This window comes from Notechis scutatus, chromosome 3, assembly GCF_049901735.1.
Source record: "Notechis scutatus isolate UNSWTSFEM ecotype Mainland chromosome 3, rNotScu1.2, whole genome shotgun sequence".
In the NCBI taxonomy this organism is placed as follows: Eukaryota; Metazoa; Chordata; class Lepidosauria; order Squamata; family Elapidae; genus Notechis; species Notechis scutatus.
The window spans coordinates 5,947,583-5,965,702 of NC_142011.1; the positions used below are offsets into that span (position 1 = coordinate 5,947,583).

General features: G+C 44.4%; 1 protein-coding gene across 1 annotated transcript in view; it reads left to right on the forward strand.

The window, feature by feature from the left end:
- The window catches only part of LOC113425784 (uncharacterized), a 28,052-nt gene extending 16,223 nt beyond the window's left edge, over positions 1-11,829 (forward strand). Inside the window, exons 5-6 of the mRNA XM_087962379.1 lie at positions 3,062-3,462; positions 10,947-11,829. Of these exons, the coding sequence (XP_087818505.1) occupies positions 3,062-3,462; positions 10,947-11,327 (782 nt within the window). The 3' untranslated portion in view covers positions 11,328-11,829. The remainder of the gene's footprint in view (positions 1-3,061; positions 3,463-10,946) is intronic.
- The last annotated feature ends 6,291 nt before the right edge of the window (positions 11,830-18,120 follow it).

An 18,120-nucleotide genomic window follows, 5' to 3' on the forward strand; every position in this document is an offset into this window, starting at 1 on the left:
GATAAGCCAAGTCAACGAGGAAGCCAGCTGTCAGGATTCCAGCAACCGCTTTAATTAAATCATAATTCTCGAGCCCAACTTCAAAAAACTTCAAAGGATTCATTCGCGGTGACATATTGGCACTGCCCTGTATGAAGCCAACTCTGGCCTACGTCATTTACAGGCCCCTGTGACCAGTGGTGGGAGTCCAATTTTTTTTACTACCAGTTCTGTGGGCGTGGCTTGGTGGACGTAGTTAGGTGGGCGTGGCCATGTGACTGGGTGGGCAGTTTTGTTTTGTTTTTTGTTTTGCTTTTTTGCAGCCATCTCCCCACCTGTTTTTTGGGCCTTCTGGACCTCAGAGGAGCCTCTGGGGGGGGGGGCGTTTTTGCTTCCAGAAAGCTCCTTTGGGGCTCAGGAAGAAAAAAAAAATGGAAGGGTGGACTTAGCCCCTCCCTCCATTTTTTGCCTTCCTGGGCCTCAGCACATCTGATTGGCACATCCGATCCAATCCTGGCACATCTGATTGGATGAACAGCTGATCGTCGGGAGGGGAAAAAAAAGAAAGAAATACCTTAAGGGGCCAGCATCAGGTGGGCGGGGTGAGCGAGCATCGGGCAGGCAGAGCAAACGAGCCAGCAGTGACCGGGCAACCAGGTCGGGGGCGTGGCCAGCCAGAACTTACTACCAGTTTGCCGACCCATGCCAAATCCTTGCTACCGGTTCGCCCGATCCGGTGTGAACCGGCTGAATACCACCACTGCCTGTGACCCTGTTTCCCCCTTCCCCCCTGAGCGTCTCATAAACCGGATTCTCCAATTGAGGCCGTTCACAGGCTGGGTGTCATCAATCACGTTCTCCAATTAAATATATTCCCGGGCAAAAGCTCCAGTATTTCAGTTACAATCTTTTAAAGATAAGAGTTGGAATGTACAGTCATTTCACTTTCAAACTGCTGCACTGCTCTTCCAGATTTCCTTCTTCTTCCCCCCACTTTTTTTTAATGGCAATTACTAAAACAGGCAAAGGAATGTTTTATGAGTTGACACCAGATTCACTTAACAACCAGATTACTAATTTTGCCTACTGTAGTGATTCACTTAACAACCGAGGCAAGAAAGGTGGTAAAAAGAGGCAAAATTCACTTCACACTTCACAACAGACATTTTGGGCTCCAATTGTGGCCGTCAGTGGAGGGATACCTATATTTCTGCTTTCCTCACAACTGCCCAGATCTCATTTTTATTTATTCTTGCGCAAGCCTGGCTCGAGTTGGAACCCCAAATTAATTCTTCTGACAAAAAGTCCACAAGTCTTAAAAGTTGCCGTTGTTGGATTCTCTAAGGTCTCTAAAATTGGCACAAATTAAGACCTGTGGACTTCAACTCCCAGAATTCCCCAGCCTTAAAACCACCAGTGTCAATCCTGAAGCCATTTTGGAAGGTTCAGGGTTGCCACACTGGAGCTGAGGGATAGGGAGGGTGGGGAGAGTAGAGATAGCTGGGGTTTTGTAGCCAAAACAAAATACTTTCACCTGTCATGCCCCAGTTGAAGTCTGACTCCGAGGGAGAGGAGGAACAGCCGACAGAGAGTGAGAGGGTGGCTCTGGTGGTTGTGGAGGAAACTGGGGAAGAGCATAGTCCAGCTGGGCATTCAGAGGAAGACCCAGAAAGACCCTCTTCATTCTACGGAACACAGGGAGGAGCGGATAAGGGAGAAAAGTGAATGGCATGGTCTATGGCGGAGGAAAGGGACCTGATCCCCTTCATGGGCTGCAGCTGGGAGGACTGTTTAAAAGGACAAACTGTGCATGGCAAAGTTGCTGGAAGCAAAGCATGAATTATTCTTGTCGGAGCTGATCTGTGTTTTGGCTTCCTCCCAGCTGTGGTTGCTGTTGTTATCTGGTAGAAGTCTGCAATTAATCATCCTGGCCTGCCGTGTTAATTCCTTCAGTGTGGTTTGTGTTGTTGTTTTTATTTCTAATTATCTTTACTTCCGGTTCGGACTGCATTTCTGTCCTCCGTAGACTGTTTTCTTTAAGAGTTTGATATCCAGCCGAGGATAATTGGACATTGGGGCCAAGTTGGAAGCTATTTTTGTGACTTGCTTATTTTTATGTCACGCCCCGGGTCATCACATCTCCTGGGAACCAAGGACATTCTCACATCCGGTCAGAGAGAGAGGAGGAGCGACGTTACCAGGCGACAGGATGGCACCCTAATTCAGGGGTGGGCTTCAAAAATTTTAGCAAAGGGTTCTCTGCCCAGTTGCTGGGTGGGTGTGGCCTAGTCGGCCTCCTGCACCATGGTGGGGGGGCGTTTTTGCCCTCCCTGGACTCCGGAGGCTTTTCTCGAGCCTCCAGGAGGACCAAAACAGCCATTCTGGAGGCTTCTGGAAGCCAGAAACAGGCACATTTCCGGCCTTCCCGAACTTCCGGGAGCCCTGTTTGTTGCCCTCCCGGAGCCGCCGCACACACCTTGCACTTACCTGCACCCAAAATAGGCCACATGGGGACTCCTGGGAAGGGCGGGGTGGGGTGGGCGGGGCCAGCCAGGAGTGGGATTTGGGAGGGGTTGTCCAAACTGTGCAGAATCTTAGCTAGAGGCTCTCCCGAACCCCTGCGAACCCCCAGCAGCCCAGCCCTGCGCCTAATTGGACCATGTGACTGATTGTTTGGGAAAGGGGGAAAAAAACTTTGAATTAGGTGAAAACCGCAGGGAAACATCAGAGTCAGTTTTCACCAGAACTGTGCCAATATGATATATCCAATAAAACTATTCTTTGAGGAAACTACCGGCTTCGGAGTTTTGCTTGCTGTGGGCATATTACAGAGGTCTCCAAATTTGGCAACTTTAAGACTTGTGGACTTCAACTCCCAGAATTCTCCAGCCAGCCGTGTCTGTTTCTTTTTTCTCTTAACCTCCCAAGATGGAGAGATTGCAGAGGGAGGGATTACAGGAGAGTAAACTATGCTGGCTGGAGAATTGTGGGAGTTGAAGCCCACAAGTCTTAAATTTGCCAAGTTTGGGGATCCCTGGTGTATTACTTAGGACCCCGACAATCAGTGTGTTTCCCTCTGCAGGCATCGCACCAGCCCTGCTGACTCTTCCTCGCCTGTCGGATAAAGACGTTGACACGGTGGGCAGCTGCAGCTTCCACTTCCTTCCTCAAAGGGACCTGCCCAACGTCTCGCTTTCTCCAGAGGTGACCTACTCCAACCTCAGCTTCCCAAAACGAGGGGAGGTGACGCTGTTCGAATCCCAGAGAGTGGAAGGAGAAGAAAACCAGAACAGTCATCCTGCGGCTGATAAGATGGTGGAGAACGTCCAGGCAGGTGGACCCAGCTATGCGTGTGTTGCGAAGAAGAAGAAGGAGAAAAAGAAGGCGACCAATGGCAAACAAACCTGGATGGAGATGGATAAACCACAAGAGATGGATAAACCTCCTCTCACCGGCACGGCGTTACCTCCGCCAACAAAAGAGGTAGGAGAAGTTTTTAAGTGGCCTTCAAGAGAAACGTTCTTGTTACGTTCAAAAATGGTGATTTCCATTGTTAGATCTCCCCTCCTAAGCGCTGTTCTGGCCAAGGCTTCCTGAGACACCAACAAACACATGTGTCATGCCCCTGTTGGCATCTGATTCCGAGGGGGAGGTTGAACAGCTGACAGGGAGTGGGAGTGTGGCTCCGGTGGCTGTGGAGGAAACTGGGGAAGGGCACAGTCTGGCTTGGCATTCAGAGGAAGACCCGGGCCCATCCCCTCTTCATCCTAGGGCATGCAGGGAGGAACAGAGAAGGGAGCAAAGTGGCTTATGGAGGAGAAAAGGGCCCTGATTCCCTTCATTAGCTGCAGCTGGGAAAACAGGGTTTAAAAAGGGTGCTTGTGCACAGCACCTTGCTGGAAGCAAAGCATGCATTATCTTTGTTTGTCAAGTCTTATCTGGGTTCTGGCATCCTCCCTGTGTTTTGAAGTCTGCAATTCCTTATCCTGCCCTGTCTCGTTAATTGCTGCAGCATGGTTTGTGTTGGTTTTTATTTATAATCTATATCTACTTTGGGTTCGGACTGAATTTCTTCCCTTTAAAAACTGTTCTTGGGAGAGTTTTTTCTCCAGCCGATGATAACTGAACATTGGGGGCCAAGTTGAAGGAATTAAAGGGACTTTACCTACTTTTGTGACTTTGTTGCTTTTGTGCCATGCCCTGGGCCATCACAACATGTAAAATCCAAACCTCTTTTATTTTAGTTCAATGGCTGTGAATTATCGTCATTCACAGGCCGGTATGAGGCTTAACCGGTTATAATTAGCCCCAGGGACGTCTGCCAAAGTTCTTCTTAAGGGCGTCTGATAAGAACGCACCTTATCTTACTTGAAGTGCTGCCAACGACTAAAGTCCCAATTAGTCTTTCCAAAACCAAACAGAGAACAAATTCACCACAGAGCTTTCAGAACCCAACCTGATCAGAGTGAACGACGTTGCTTCCTGCAAAGGTTTTCCTACCTTGGCACTTTCTTTATAGCTGATGGGAGGGGCAATCACCTCCCAGCCTTACTTCCGAGTCGCCCCTTTTGTCTTAGCTGCTCTTGCCTTCTGGCAGCTCTGCACACACACGCACTGGGAACAGGCTCCCCTTGCTCCTCTGCCTCGCTGCTGCCAGACTCCAAAGGCTCTGGAGGCAGCACCCCACTCCCAGATGGACCTGGCCCCATCTCTGCATCGGATGCAGGACCCTCGTCCGAGTCCTCTCCAGACCCCCAGACTGGTCCCCATTCTTCCCCACTGTCCGATTCCACTGCCATCTGTACAGGCTGCCAGCAAACCACAACAATAACTCTCTGACTACAGGTAGTTCTCCACTTGACCATGGAAAATTTATTTATCCATTTATTAAATGCACAGGAAGTCCTCGACCTTGTGTTCTGCTACCAACTGTGGTCATAAGTTGAGGGCATGCTGGCTGGGGAGTTCTGAGCGTTGAGCATCACTTAAACATAACATAACCAAGGTTGAGAAACTTGGAAATAATGCCTGACACCTTACCACAGGTGTCAAACTTAGCTGATGTACCTCTTTTGAATTCTGGAGAGCATCCCAAAGTTTCATCAAGGCTCCACCCAGATAAATAGAATAGAGTATCAGAGTTGAAAGGGACCTTGGAGGTCTTCTAGTCCAACCCTCTGCTCAAGCAGGGGAGCCTATATTTTTATTTATTTGTTTGTTTGTTTGTTTGTTTATTTATTTGATTTGTCAATCGCTTACAAGATCATAGGTATAAGTAAAAACATAGTTATGAATACATGAAATGGGTACATATAAGAAAAATAAAAAGAGAGCTTCCGGTTTGAAGGGCTTCGGTGACAGACAGAAATCCGCAATCGTGCGCGGTTTCTGTCTGGGCTCGCCACTGGAGCGCCCCAAGCCGGCTGGTTTCAGGGCTAAGCCACCCCGTAGAGGTGGTGAAGAGGGGGGAGACCGCCAGCAGGGTCGAGGAGAGCCACATCTCTCTTCCTCAGCTGGCCATTACTCCCTTTCCCGAAGGAGGTTGCAGCGGTGGTCAGAAATGACCACCACAAAGGAGAACTCGACTGGAAAAGAACGTGCAGGAGGAAGATAAGAAGTGAAAGTTTTGGCTGACTGGGTTAAATTGTAAAACCAACAACCAAGGTACCCTGGAATTTAAACTTACAAAAAATAACATTGGTCCCAAAGAAGAGTCAGAAGCAGCAAAAGAAAGTAAAAAGGGAAAGGTTTGGCTTTTTTTTCTTTCTTCTCTCTCCTTCCCTATACTGACAACTAAGAGACTTAAATAAGAAATCGGAAAAGTCCGCTTTGGCATCAGTAGGCAATTAAGCTGAAAATAAAACAAAATGCCAAAGGGATAATAAAGATTTCTGGACATTAAAATTTTTCTTTTTCATAAGCAGGAAGGGAGAGAAAAAGAATAAGGGCAGGATCTGGAAGAGGGAGGAGACTGCCTGGAATTAAAAAGAATCTAAAGTAAAACTTCAAGAAGACTTCTAAAAGATACATTTTAACTGAAACTTTGCAACTAAATAGTAACCCCAGGAAGAGAAAGTGAAAAAAAGAGCAAAAAAAGAAACAGCTTGCGTGTATTTGGATTATTTGGTGATCTTTGGATTTTGGGTTATTATATTTGAATGACTAAAATCAATCGGGTGGTTGTTTAAAAATTTATACAATGGCACCACTTCTGGATGAATTGAAAATGGAACTTAAAAAGTACAAAGAAGATGCACAAGAAGGGAAGGGTTCTTTTGGCTTTGTTTTTCAATTCTTAGAAATGGAGATTTGGAACTATGAGAAACAACAAGAAACGACTGCAAAACAAGAAGACTGGGACAAAGAAGAAGCCATCTTTAATGAACAAGTAATTCTATGTGGGGAAGAAAAAGGAAAGGGGGAAAGAGAGTGGAGAATTTACGACTTAAAAAAACAACCAAAGAAAAGAAAAATAATTTGAAAAATAAGTATAATACTGGAAAGCAACAGAAAAGGGGAATACAGAAGAGAGAAATAGAGGTAGAGAGACAAGGGGGTAAAAAGGGGAGAGAGAAGAAGAGAGGGAAGAAGGAAAGGAAAAGAAGTTTCAAAGGACTGGAGCAAGATATAGAGAAACAGGACCTATTTAGAGATAATGGGTGAAAATCTAACTGAAAAAGGGATTCTGTAAAGGTACATAAGATTGTATTGTTATATTAGTAATAGAAATAACTTTAGAAAATTGGAAACAACGTATGATTAAAATGAGGGATAAAATAGTTAGTGTAATTTAGTGAAATGTTTGTGAATAAAATAAGTGAAATAAAATAAATGAGAAAATTGAATTAGGAAGGAACGGGAACATTTTAATTAGTTAATGTTTTATAAAATATGTGAAGGGGGGTGGAATTATGGAAAGCTTATAATTGTTCCCATAGAAGTATGATATTTAATTAAAAAGTAATGTTAAAGATGTTAAGAATTTAATGAATATTAATATTAATGATAGAATTGAATTGGAATGGAATGTTGTTTTAATTATATACATTTATATATTTTTTTCTTTTTTAAAGAATATAGTGTGTATTTTAAGAATATACCAAGCACAATCCGAATGGAAGTTATGTATTATATTGAATGTTACAACTTTAGGGAAAAGATATAAAGGTGTCATACTCCAATCAGTAACTACAGGAGAAATTTTGTTTAATGAGAAAAGATAATAGATAATTGAAACAGGACAGACAAAAAATATAAATACAATGATTTGAATTGAGATGAGATGAGATAATTAAAATAAAATTGAGAAAATTAAAAGAGGGGAGAAGCTATGCAGAAAATGTAAAATAGTAATAAGATATGGAATAGAATATAAAAATGAGCATGAACCTGAATTTGTGTCTGTACGAAGAAATGTAACCCGGGATTATGCTGCTTTCAAAAAAGATGTTTTATTTGTATTTTTTTTCTTTTTGTGAAAACTCAAATAAAATTTACAAAAAATAAAAAATAAAAGAAACAATAGGACAGGGACGGTAGGCACGTTGGTGTGCTTATGCACGCCCCCTACAGACCTCTTAGGAAAGGGGTGAGGTCAATAGTAGACAGTCTAAGGTTAGAGTTTTTGGGGTTTGGGGAAGAAACCACAAAGTCAGGTAGAGTATTCCAGACATTGACCACTGTGTTGCTGAAGTCGTATTTCCTGCAATCAAGTTTGGTGCTGTTAACCTTGAGTTTGTTTCTATTGTTTGCTCTTGTATTGTTATGGTTGAAGCTGAAGTATTCATTTGCAGGTAGGACATTGCAATGTATGATTTTATATACTATATTTAGATTGGACCGGAGGCTAGTTCTAGGTTTTCTATGTCTAGAATTTCAAGTCTGGTAGCACAAGGTCTTCTGCAACGAGTAGAGGAGTGGAGAACTCTTCTTGTGAAATATTTCTGGATTTTTTCAATTGTGTTAATATCAGATACATGATATGGGTTCCAGACTGATGAGCTGTATTCAAGTATAGGTCTAGCAAATGTTTTGTATGCTCTAGTTAGTAGCGTGATATTACCGGAGAAGAACCTACGTAGGATTGGGTTAACAACTCTTAATGCCTTTTTGGCTATGTAGTTACAGTGGGCTCTAGCACTTAGGTCATTTGAGATGAGTATTCCAAGGTCCTTGACAGAGTTTGGATCATCAACAAGGTCTTGACTATTATGTCTTGACTATATACATATACACATACATACATACATATACACATACACATACACATACACATACACATACACATTCACATACATACATATACACACACATACATATACATATACACATACATACATACGGGGTGGGGGGTTTTGCTTCTGGGGGGATAGAAAATATTTTTGCTCCCAGGAAGGAGTGTGGGGGGGCTGCACCACTCCCACCACCCCGCAGGCCCCTCTTTGCCTCCTGGGCCTCAGGGAAGCCTCCTGGGCGAAGCAGCAAGACAGCGAGGGGAATCCCAGGGCAACTGATCGTAGGAACAGCTGATCGTCGGGAGGGAGGAAAAAAAAGGAGTGACTGGGAAGGCGAGAGCGCAGTCAGCGATGCCGCGCGCATGCGATAAGGACTGACTGGGAGGAGAGGGGAGGGGAGGGCAGAGAGGGGCGGGGCCAGTCAGGGGCATGATTTGCTGGTTCTCCAAACTGCATGGAATCATAATAACAACTGGTTCTATAGAACCAGTTTGAACCAGTAGAATCCCACCCCTGGGTTGACCTCCCCCTCTTCTTAGATATTGGAAGACTTTATTATCCTTCATCTTTGTTTGTAAACTATTTGCTATTTCTTCCGACCATGCATGTATGATTTTATATACCATACTTAGATCGGACCGAAGGCGGCGTAGTTCTAGGTTTTCTAGGTCTAGAATTTCGAGTCTGGTGGCATAAGGTCTTCTACAATGAGTAGAGGAGTGTAGAACTCTTCTTGTGAAATATTTCTGGACTTTTTCAATTGTGTTAATATCAGATACGTAATGTGGGTTCCAGACTGATGAGCTGTATTCAAGTATAGGTCTAGCAAATGTTTTGTATGCTCTAGTTAGTAGCGTGATATTACCGGAGAAGAAGCTACGTAGGATTGGGTTAACAACTCTTAATGCCTTTTTGGCTATGTAGTTACAGTGGTCTCTAGCACTTAGATCATTTGAGATGAGAATTCCAAGGTCCTTTACAGAGCTTGGATCATCAACAAGGTCTTGACTATTATGTCTTGACTATATACATATACACATACATACATACATATACACATACATATACATATACATATACACATACATACATATACATATACATATACACATACATACATATACATATACATGTACATATACACATACATACATACAGGGTGGGCGTTTTGCTTCTGGGGGTACAAAATATTTTTGCTCCCAGGAAGGAGTGTGGGGGGGCTGCACCACTCCCACCACCCCGCAGGCCCCTCTTGCCTCCTGGGCCTCAGGAAGCCTCCTGGGCAGTAGTAAGACAGCGAGGAATCCCAGGTCAGCTGATCGTAGGAACAGCTGATCGTCGGGAGGAGGAAAAAAAAGGAGCGACTGGGAAGGCGAGAACGCAGATCAGCGATGCCGCGCATGCACGATAAGGACTGACTGGGATTTGAGGGGAGGGGGAGGGCAGAGAGGGCGGGCCAGTCAGGGGCATGATTTGCTGGTTCTCAAACTGCATGGAATCATAATAACAACTGGTTCTATAGAACCAGTTTGAACCAATAGAATCCCACCCTGGGTTGACCTCCCCCTCTTCTTAGATATTGGAAGACTTTATTATCCTTCATCTTTGTTTGTAAACTATTTGCTATTTCTTCCGACCAGCTTGAGAAGGATTAGATGAACAGATCCCTTGTGCTTGATTCTCTAGAGCAGGGGTGTCAAATTCGGGGCCGACAGGCTGGATGCGTCATGGCTGACTGGCCAAGGAATTATGGAAATGGAACTTGGGGACTTCAACTCCCAGAATTCCCCAGCCAGAACGGCTGACTGGCCCAGGAATCCTGGAAATTGAACTTGGGGACTTCAACTCCCAGAATTCCCCAGCCAGAGCGGCTGACTGGCTCAGGAATCCTGGGAGTTGAACTTGGGGACTTCAATTCCCAGAATTCCCCAGCCAGAACGGCTGACTGGCCGAGGAATTATGGAAATGGAACTTGGGGACTTCAACTCCCAGAATTCCCCAGCCAGAGCGGCTGACTGGCCGAGGAATTATGGAAATGGAACTTGGGGACTTCAACTCCCAGAATTCCCCAGCCAGAACGGCTGACTGGCCGAGGAATTATGGAAATGGAACTTAGGGACTTCAACTCCCAGAATTCCCCAGCCAGAGCGGCTGACTGGTTCGGGAATCCTGGGAGTTGAACTTGGGGACTTCAATTCCCAGGAATTCCCCAGCCAGAACGGCTGACTGGCTCGGGAATCCTGGAAGTTGAACTTGGGACTTCAATTCCCAGAATTCCCCAGCCAGAACGGCTGACTGGCTCGGGAATCCTGGGAGTTGAACTTGGGGACTTCAATTCCCAGAATTCCCCAGCCAGAACGGCTGACTGGCTCGGGAATCCTGGGAGTTGAACTTGGGGACTTCAATTCCCAGAATTCCCCAGCCAGAACGGCTGACTGGCTCAGGAATCCTGGGAGTTGAACTTGGGGACTTCAATTCCCAGAATTCCCCAGCCAGAACAGCTGACTGGCTGGGGAATCCTGGGAGTTAAAGTCCACAAATCTTACAGTTGCCGAATTTGGAGACCCATGTCCTAAAGCATTGCTGAGATAACGCCTCAGTGTAAAGATCTTTTTCAGGTCTGTAAAGCAGAAGTAAGCTGATAAGAGGGTGGAGGTTTCACTTAACTCTGGTCGTTAAACGAGGACTACCTGTATGGCTGCTACAGGCCCCTAACAGTTCTTTCTTTTACAGATAGAAGAAATGTACTCGGTGGTGTGCAAAAAGAAAAAGAAGAAGAAAACCCATCACTCCGAAGGGGCCGGCGAAGAGACAGCCCCGCAAGCAAAGGGGATTCCTGCTCATTGCCAGGAGAGGATGGTCAGTCAGGAATCCAACGGCATTGCAAGTTACCAGTCCTCATCGGCCCCTACCGCCACGGAGCCTTATTATGAGTCTGTGCCATGTGAACCCCGGTCCAAAGTTGCAAGCCAGCCAGTAGCCGAGCCGGCTTATGAGTCTGTGGACACTTACTGCAAAGAGGTGAAGAGGAAATGGAAGGCCCCAAAGAACAAAATGGCTCCTGAAAATTTGTATGAAAGCATCGACCGAGTAGCCATTCAGGGCCAAGACTGAGGCAGAACCTCACAACTGGAAAGCTGACTCTGCGTGGCCATTTCTCGGGTCCAAGGGCCTGAGTTCCAACCGGTAAATACAGAGAGTCCTCAACTTACAACCAACCGATCAATCAATCAATCAATCAATCAGAATATAGGTAGTCCTCGACCACAATTGGCCCCAAATTAACGTTGCTAAACGAGACATTTGTCAAGGGACTTTTCTGACCTGCCTCCCCGCAGTTGTTAAGTGAATCCATTGCCGTTGTTCTTAAGTGGGTAACATGGTCGTTAAGCGAATCCATGGACTTTGCTTGTCAGAAGGTCGCCAAAGGGGATCGTGTGACCCCGGGACACTGCGGCCGTCATGAATATGAGTCAGTTGCCAGAAATGTATACAAATATGAATATGTGCACAAGATATATGTACTTAGATGACACACTGTATAACGGAAAGATGGTTTTGTTTGTTTTTGTTGTAAAAATTTAACAATAATTCCAAAATAAATAAATAAATATGAGTCAGTTGCTGTTCTGACCCAAAGCTTGTTCCAAGGAAACAAACACGAAACGGAGGTAACAGCAAAACCTTTTAATGATTCTTTATGAATTCTGTTCCTTCCTGGTTAAAAGGCTGTTTCAAACTAATGGTCTCTGATAAGAACGAGTCTTGCCAAGGTGGTGCAAGGCTGCCAAGAACAACAGATAAAGTTGCCAAGAAATATTTCAAACACAAAGAGTCTCCAAATACAAACTAAGAGAGTCTGAACGGCCACATGGTTTGAGTGCAAAAACTTCTTTGCTTCCTGCAAAGAACTCCAGTTTCTCAGCTGGCTTTTATCTCTTAAGGGAGGGGCCATTACCTTGCAGCCTTACTCCCGAGCCACCTTTGCTGCTGCAGCTGCTCTTCCCTTCGAGCAGCCCTGCATGCACGCACCCTGGGCAGAGGCTCCTCGGGGTCCTCTTCCTCACTGCTGCCAGCCTCCACAAGCTCCGAAGGCAGCATTCCACTCCCTGATGGTCCTGGCCCCATCCCTGCATCACACGCAGGGCCCTCACCTGAGTCCTCGCTCTCCGAGACCTCAGCCATCCGCACCTGCTGCTGGCAAACCATAACAGTTGCCAAGCATCTGAATGAAAATCACGTAACGATGGGGATGCTGCAATGGTCGCAAGTGTGAAAAACAGTCATAAGTTCCTTTTTTTCAATGCTGTTGTAGCTTCGAGCGGTCACTAAATGAACTGTTGTAAGTCGAGGCCTCCTTGTGATTCACTTACTGACCACCTTGCTTAGCAACGGAAACCATGATCCCAATTCTGGTTGTAAACCGAGGACTATCTGTGTTTTATCTTAATGCATAAACTTAAAAGCTTGAGGGCCACAAAATTTCAAGTGCCAAGGACTGGACATGCCATGAAGAGGCCATTAACCATACGTGACCAGACCTGAGAACGTTTGTGTGCTTCTGATAAGCTGCCCACGCATACATAGTATTGGACACCTGTGAGAGCAGGGGTTGGACTAGATGACCTCCAAGGTCCCTTCCAACTCTGTTACTGTTACTCTTGATATCTATCTATCTATCTATCTATCATCTATCTATCCTAATCTATCTATTAGAATGCAGTATTGCAGGCTAATTCAGCTCACTGACAGCAGTTCGATCCTCACCAAGCTCAGCCTTCCCTCCTTCCGAGATCGATAAAATGAAGACCCAGATTGTTGGGGCCCAACAGGCTGAATCTGTAAAACTGCTTAGAGGGGGCTGTGAAGCACTGTGAAGCGGCATATAAGTCTTAAGTGCTATTGCTGTTTTCTCAAATAAATATTAAATTACAGACTGTAATTACGGAAAGTCCAGCGGAAAAAATACAGAAAGTCCAGTGGAAGGTTGGAGGCAGTGGTGGGATTCAAACTTTTTTTACTACTGGTTCTGTGGGCGTGGTGTGGTGGGTGTGGCAGGGGAAGGATACTGCAAACTCTCCATTCCCACACCACTCCTGGAGGAAGAACACTGCAAAATCCCTATTCCCTCCCCACCCCACTAACCTGCCTTCCAGCTCCATTCTCCTGTGCAGGGCAACCAAAGAAGACCCAGCGGATCAGCTGGGAGTTGGGAGGCAGAAAATAGATGGGGGCGGAGCCAGTCAGAGGTGGTTGTCAAGACTCCGACATGCACCCCCATTCAAATCATAAGTCTCTAGCCGCACCTGTCAGAGTAAAAAAAGATTGATTTATTAGGAATTGATATGTTGGCGTTTCCTGGTTGCACATCATTAATTTCACCCTTGACCCCCTGGATGTATATTCTCCAATGGGACACTTCCATAGCCAAGAGTCATCAATTATGCTCTCCAGTAATAATCTTGTGCGCCAACAGCTTCGGCTGCCTAGCGATTATCAGAAACATTTAAGGAATGCACTGCTTTCCCCCACTCCCTTTCTGCTGGCAACTAAAAAGACCAAAGAAGTATTTTTTAGTCAACAGAGGTATTTGCTGGTTCTCCAAACTACTCAAAATTTCCGCTATCAGTTCTCCAGAACTGGTCAGAACCAGCTGAATACTACCTCTAGTTGGAGGGGGAAGGCAGGGGGATGCAGCCAGCTGAACAGTCATGGGGGAGGTAAAAGGGGAAGAGGAGGATGTTAAGCTCAAATACCACTTGGTGCCAAATGACAGTCATGGTGCTGCAGAAAAGTTTGCAGACAGAGATGCAGGTAACCGGCAGAGCTATAGCAGTATTTTTGGCCCGAGTGTTTCCAGCTACATGGTACAGTCCCCACTATCTCAAAAAGGACACCCAGGAGTTCAAAGGCTGAAGAGGCAGCCAATTAGACTAGGGCTGTGATGGCGAACCTATGGCACGCAGGCAAACTTACCTCACTGCACATGTGCGCGCCTCACCGCTGATTTTTTTTTTCCCCCGGTTGGTTTGAGGCCTTTTTCAGCCTCCCACAGGCTTGGAAAAAGTCTCTGCAAGGTTTTTTACAGGCCACATTATAGGCCGGTTTCATCACTTCCTGTAATACTGGAAGCGATGAAACGGGCCTAGAATTCATCCTGAAAAGCCTTGCAGAGGCTTATTCCAAGGGAGAGGAGGAACAGCCGACAGGGAGTGGAAGTGTTGTTCTGGAGGGTGTGGAGGAGGCTGGGGAAGGGCACAGGCTGGCTGGGCAGTCAGAGGAGGACCCAGGCCCATCCCCTCTCCATCCTAGGGCACGCAGGGAGGAGAGGATAAGGAAGAAATATGAATGGCATGGTCTACGGGGGAAGAAAGGGCCTTGATCCCCTTCATGGGCTGCAGCTGTGAGAAATGCGTATGAGCCAGTGCTGGAAACAAAGTGTGAAAATATTTCTAGTCTGTCCGTTCTTACCTGAGTTTGGCGTCCTTCCCAGTGTGTATTCCAATATCTGTGGACGTCTTCAAGCCCTTATCTTGCCTGGTCCCCTTAATTGCTTCAGTGTGGTTTGTGTTGTTTTTTTCTATATAATTTATAGGTATTTTTAGTTTAAATGGCATTTCCTCCTTTTTGCAACTGTTTTGTGGGGGAGTTTTTTGTTTCCAGTCAAGGATAATTGGAGCTTTGAAGCCAAGTTGAAGGAATTAAAGGGACTTCACTTGTTTTTGTGCCTATGTGGTTTTTCTATGCCACCCTGAGTCATCACACCTCTGGGAGGCTGAAAAAGGCTTTAAACCAGCCGAAAAATTGCTGTGAGACGCAGTGCAGGTAAGGGGGTGAGAGTGGAGGGGGATTGCATGCACATGTGCAGGGGATTAGGGTTAGGGGAGGGGGCGCGCATTGCATTCTGGGTGCTGGCATGCAAGTGCGCACACAAATTTGGGCACAGGAGCCCAAAAAGGTTAGCCACCACTGGATTGGGTTTATTTTACTTTACAGATGGTCCTCGATTTACAACCATTCATTTAGGGACCGTTCGAAGTTACAACGGCCCTGAAAAAAGGGACTTATGACCGTTTTTCACACTTATGACCGTGGCAACATCCCTGTGGGCATGTGATGAAAATTCAGGCGCTTGGGTAGTGGTTCATATTTATGCCGTGCACCAGGCGTACGTGATCCCCTTTTGCGACCTTCTGACAAGCAAACTCAACGGGGAAGCCAGGTTTCACTTAACAACTGTTTTTGCGAACAACAGCCGTGGTTCACTTAATAACCGTAATAAGAAAGGTCGTAAAATGGAGCACAACTCACTTAAGAGCCGTCTTGCTTAGCGATAGAAGGTTTGGGCTCCATTGCGACCGTTAAGTCGAGGACTTACTTGAATTTCTCTAATTCATATAGCTGCACATCTCGCCATAAGGGAATTCTAGGCAGCATAAAACAAAAATAAAGGTAAAACAGTGAATATATACAGGTAATCCTGGAGGATTATGTGTATTGAATTATAATCCTAGAAATTAAGGAGAAAAGGATGTACTTCGAGTTATCAATTGAGGGAGTCTGGTGCCCCCTGGTGGTAGTTAGCCTAACATCCCCCCCAGAGATTTATTTTAAAGCAGTTTGAGGATAGACTAGACTAGAATTAGAAATAGAAATAATTGAACAGAACAGAATATAATATAATATGAAAGAATAGAATAGAATAGAATAGAATAGAATAGAATAGAATAGAATAGAATAGAATAGAATAGAATAGGGGGTGGGATGGGATGGGATAGAATAGAATTAATTAGAATAGAATAGAATTCTTTATTGGCCAAGTGTGATTGGACACACAAGGAATTTGTCTTGGTGCAAATACTCTCAGTATGCATAAAAGAAAAGATACATTTGTCAAGAAAGAATCATTAGGTACAACACTTAATGATAGTCATAGGGTATAATAAGCAATCAAATCATACAAGGAAACAGTCAATACAAATTGTTAGGATACAAGCGACAAAGTTACAGTCATACAGTCACAAGTGGGAGGAGATGGGCGATAAGGAGTGATGAGAAGATTAACAGTAATAGTAGTGTACACTTTGTAAATAGTTGAACAGTGTTGAGGGAATTCTTTGTTTAGCAGAGTGATGGCGTTTGGGAAAAAAATGTCTTTGTGTCTAGTTGTTCTGGTGTGCAATAGCTATAGTGTCGTTTTGAGGGAAGGAGTTGAAACAGTTTATGTCCGGGATGTGAGGGGTCTGTAAATATTTTCACAACCCTCTTTTTGACTCGTGCAGGATATAGGTCCTCCATGGAAGGCAGGTTGGTAGCAATTGTTTTTTCTGCAGTCCTAATTACTCTCTGAAGTCTGTGTCTGTCTTGTTGGGTTGCAGAACCAAACCAGACAGTTATAGAGGTGCAGATGACAGACTCAGTAATTCCTCTGTAGAACTGCATCAGCAACTCCTTTGGCAGTTTGAGCTTTCTTAAATAGTATAGTATAGTATAGTATAGTATAGTATAGTATAGTATAGTATAGTATAGTATAGTATAGTATAGTATAGTATAGTATAGTATAGTATAGTATAGTATAGTATAGTATAGTATAGTAATTAATTGGAAGGGACCTTGGAGGTCTTCTAGTCCAACCCCTGCTCAGGCATGAATCCCTATATACCACTTCAGACAAATGGTTATCCAACATAATTTTTAAAACATTCCAGTGTTGGAGCATCCACAACTTCTGGAGGCAAAATGTTCCACTGATTTATTGTTCTCACTGTCAGGAAATTCCTCCTTAGTTCTAGGTTGCTTCTCTCCTTGATTAGTTTCCATCTGTTGCTTCTTGTCCTGCCTTCAGGGGCTTTGGAGAATAAGTTGGCTTCCTGCGATACTGCAGTCATGTCCCCCTTTCTTTTCATTAGACTGGGGATATCCAATTCCAGCAACCGTTCTTTATATGTTTTAGCCTCCAGTCCCCTAATCATCTTGGCCTAAATTTGTTTCCAGGTATTGGTTGTCTTTTTTAAAGGATCTTATGCATCAAAGATCTGGATATTTATTTATTTTCCTTAAAGTTTTTTATTTTTTAAAGAAAAACACTAATAAACCCAAAAACAAAACATCAACATACAACCATCTTCCAAAATACAGTGTGTCAGTTGGTACATTTCTTTTGTGCAATGTCCTAATATCAACTGTCTTCCCCTTCCAAACATACATTCATGTTACATATGTCAACTATACATATTATATTGCATTATTATTATATAAGTATTAGACTCAACTACAAGTTTATGCAATTCTTATCGAGCAAATCTGAGTTTTAACAAATCTGAGAACATATAATTCATTTCATTATATTCAATTATATCATATCATTACATTTTTATTATCCTGCATATTATATCATTCCAAGATCTGGATATTTACAGAATCCCATTTTCCATTTGGTGTCCAGCTGAGGAATTCTGGGAACCGAAGACCACACTTCTTAACACTGTGGAGGATGAAAGACACTACCCTAAAACAATCTTCAGGGCTTCTAATTCGATCCAGGGCACTGCGGGATTGTATTGAGGAAACCAATTGGAAAGGAACAAGTGAAAATTCTCCAGGCACTTTAGGCTTACTACCACCAGAGGGCGCATGAAAGTCCTAGACCTAAAACTCTTCCTCAACCTTAGACTTGAAGATGTAAAGTGGACTTCAATTCCCAGAATTCCCCAGCCAGCCATGGATGTAGGTACTTTCTTTATACCAATTTGCAGGGCTTAAGCAAAGAATTTAAAGATAATTTAAATCGTTGGGACCTAATCCATAAAAAAGATAGAAAATGGGGGCTGTAAGGATGGGTGGGTAGAAACTGTAGATCCCAAGGGAAGAGGTACAAGAGGTGCTCCTTGACTTATGACCAGGGGTG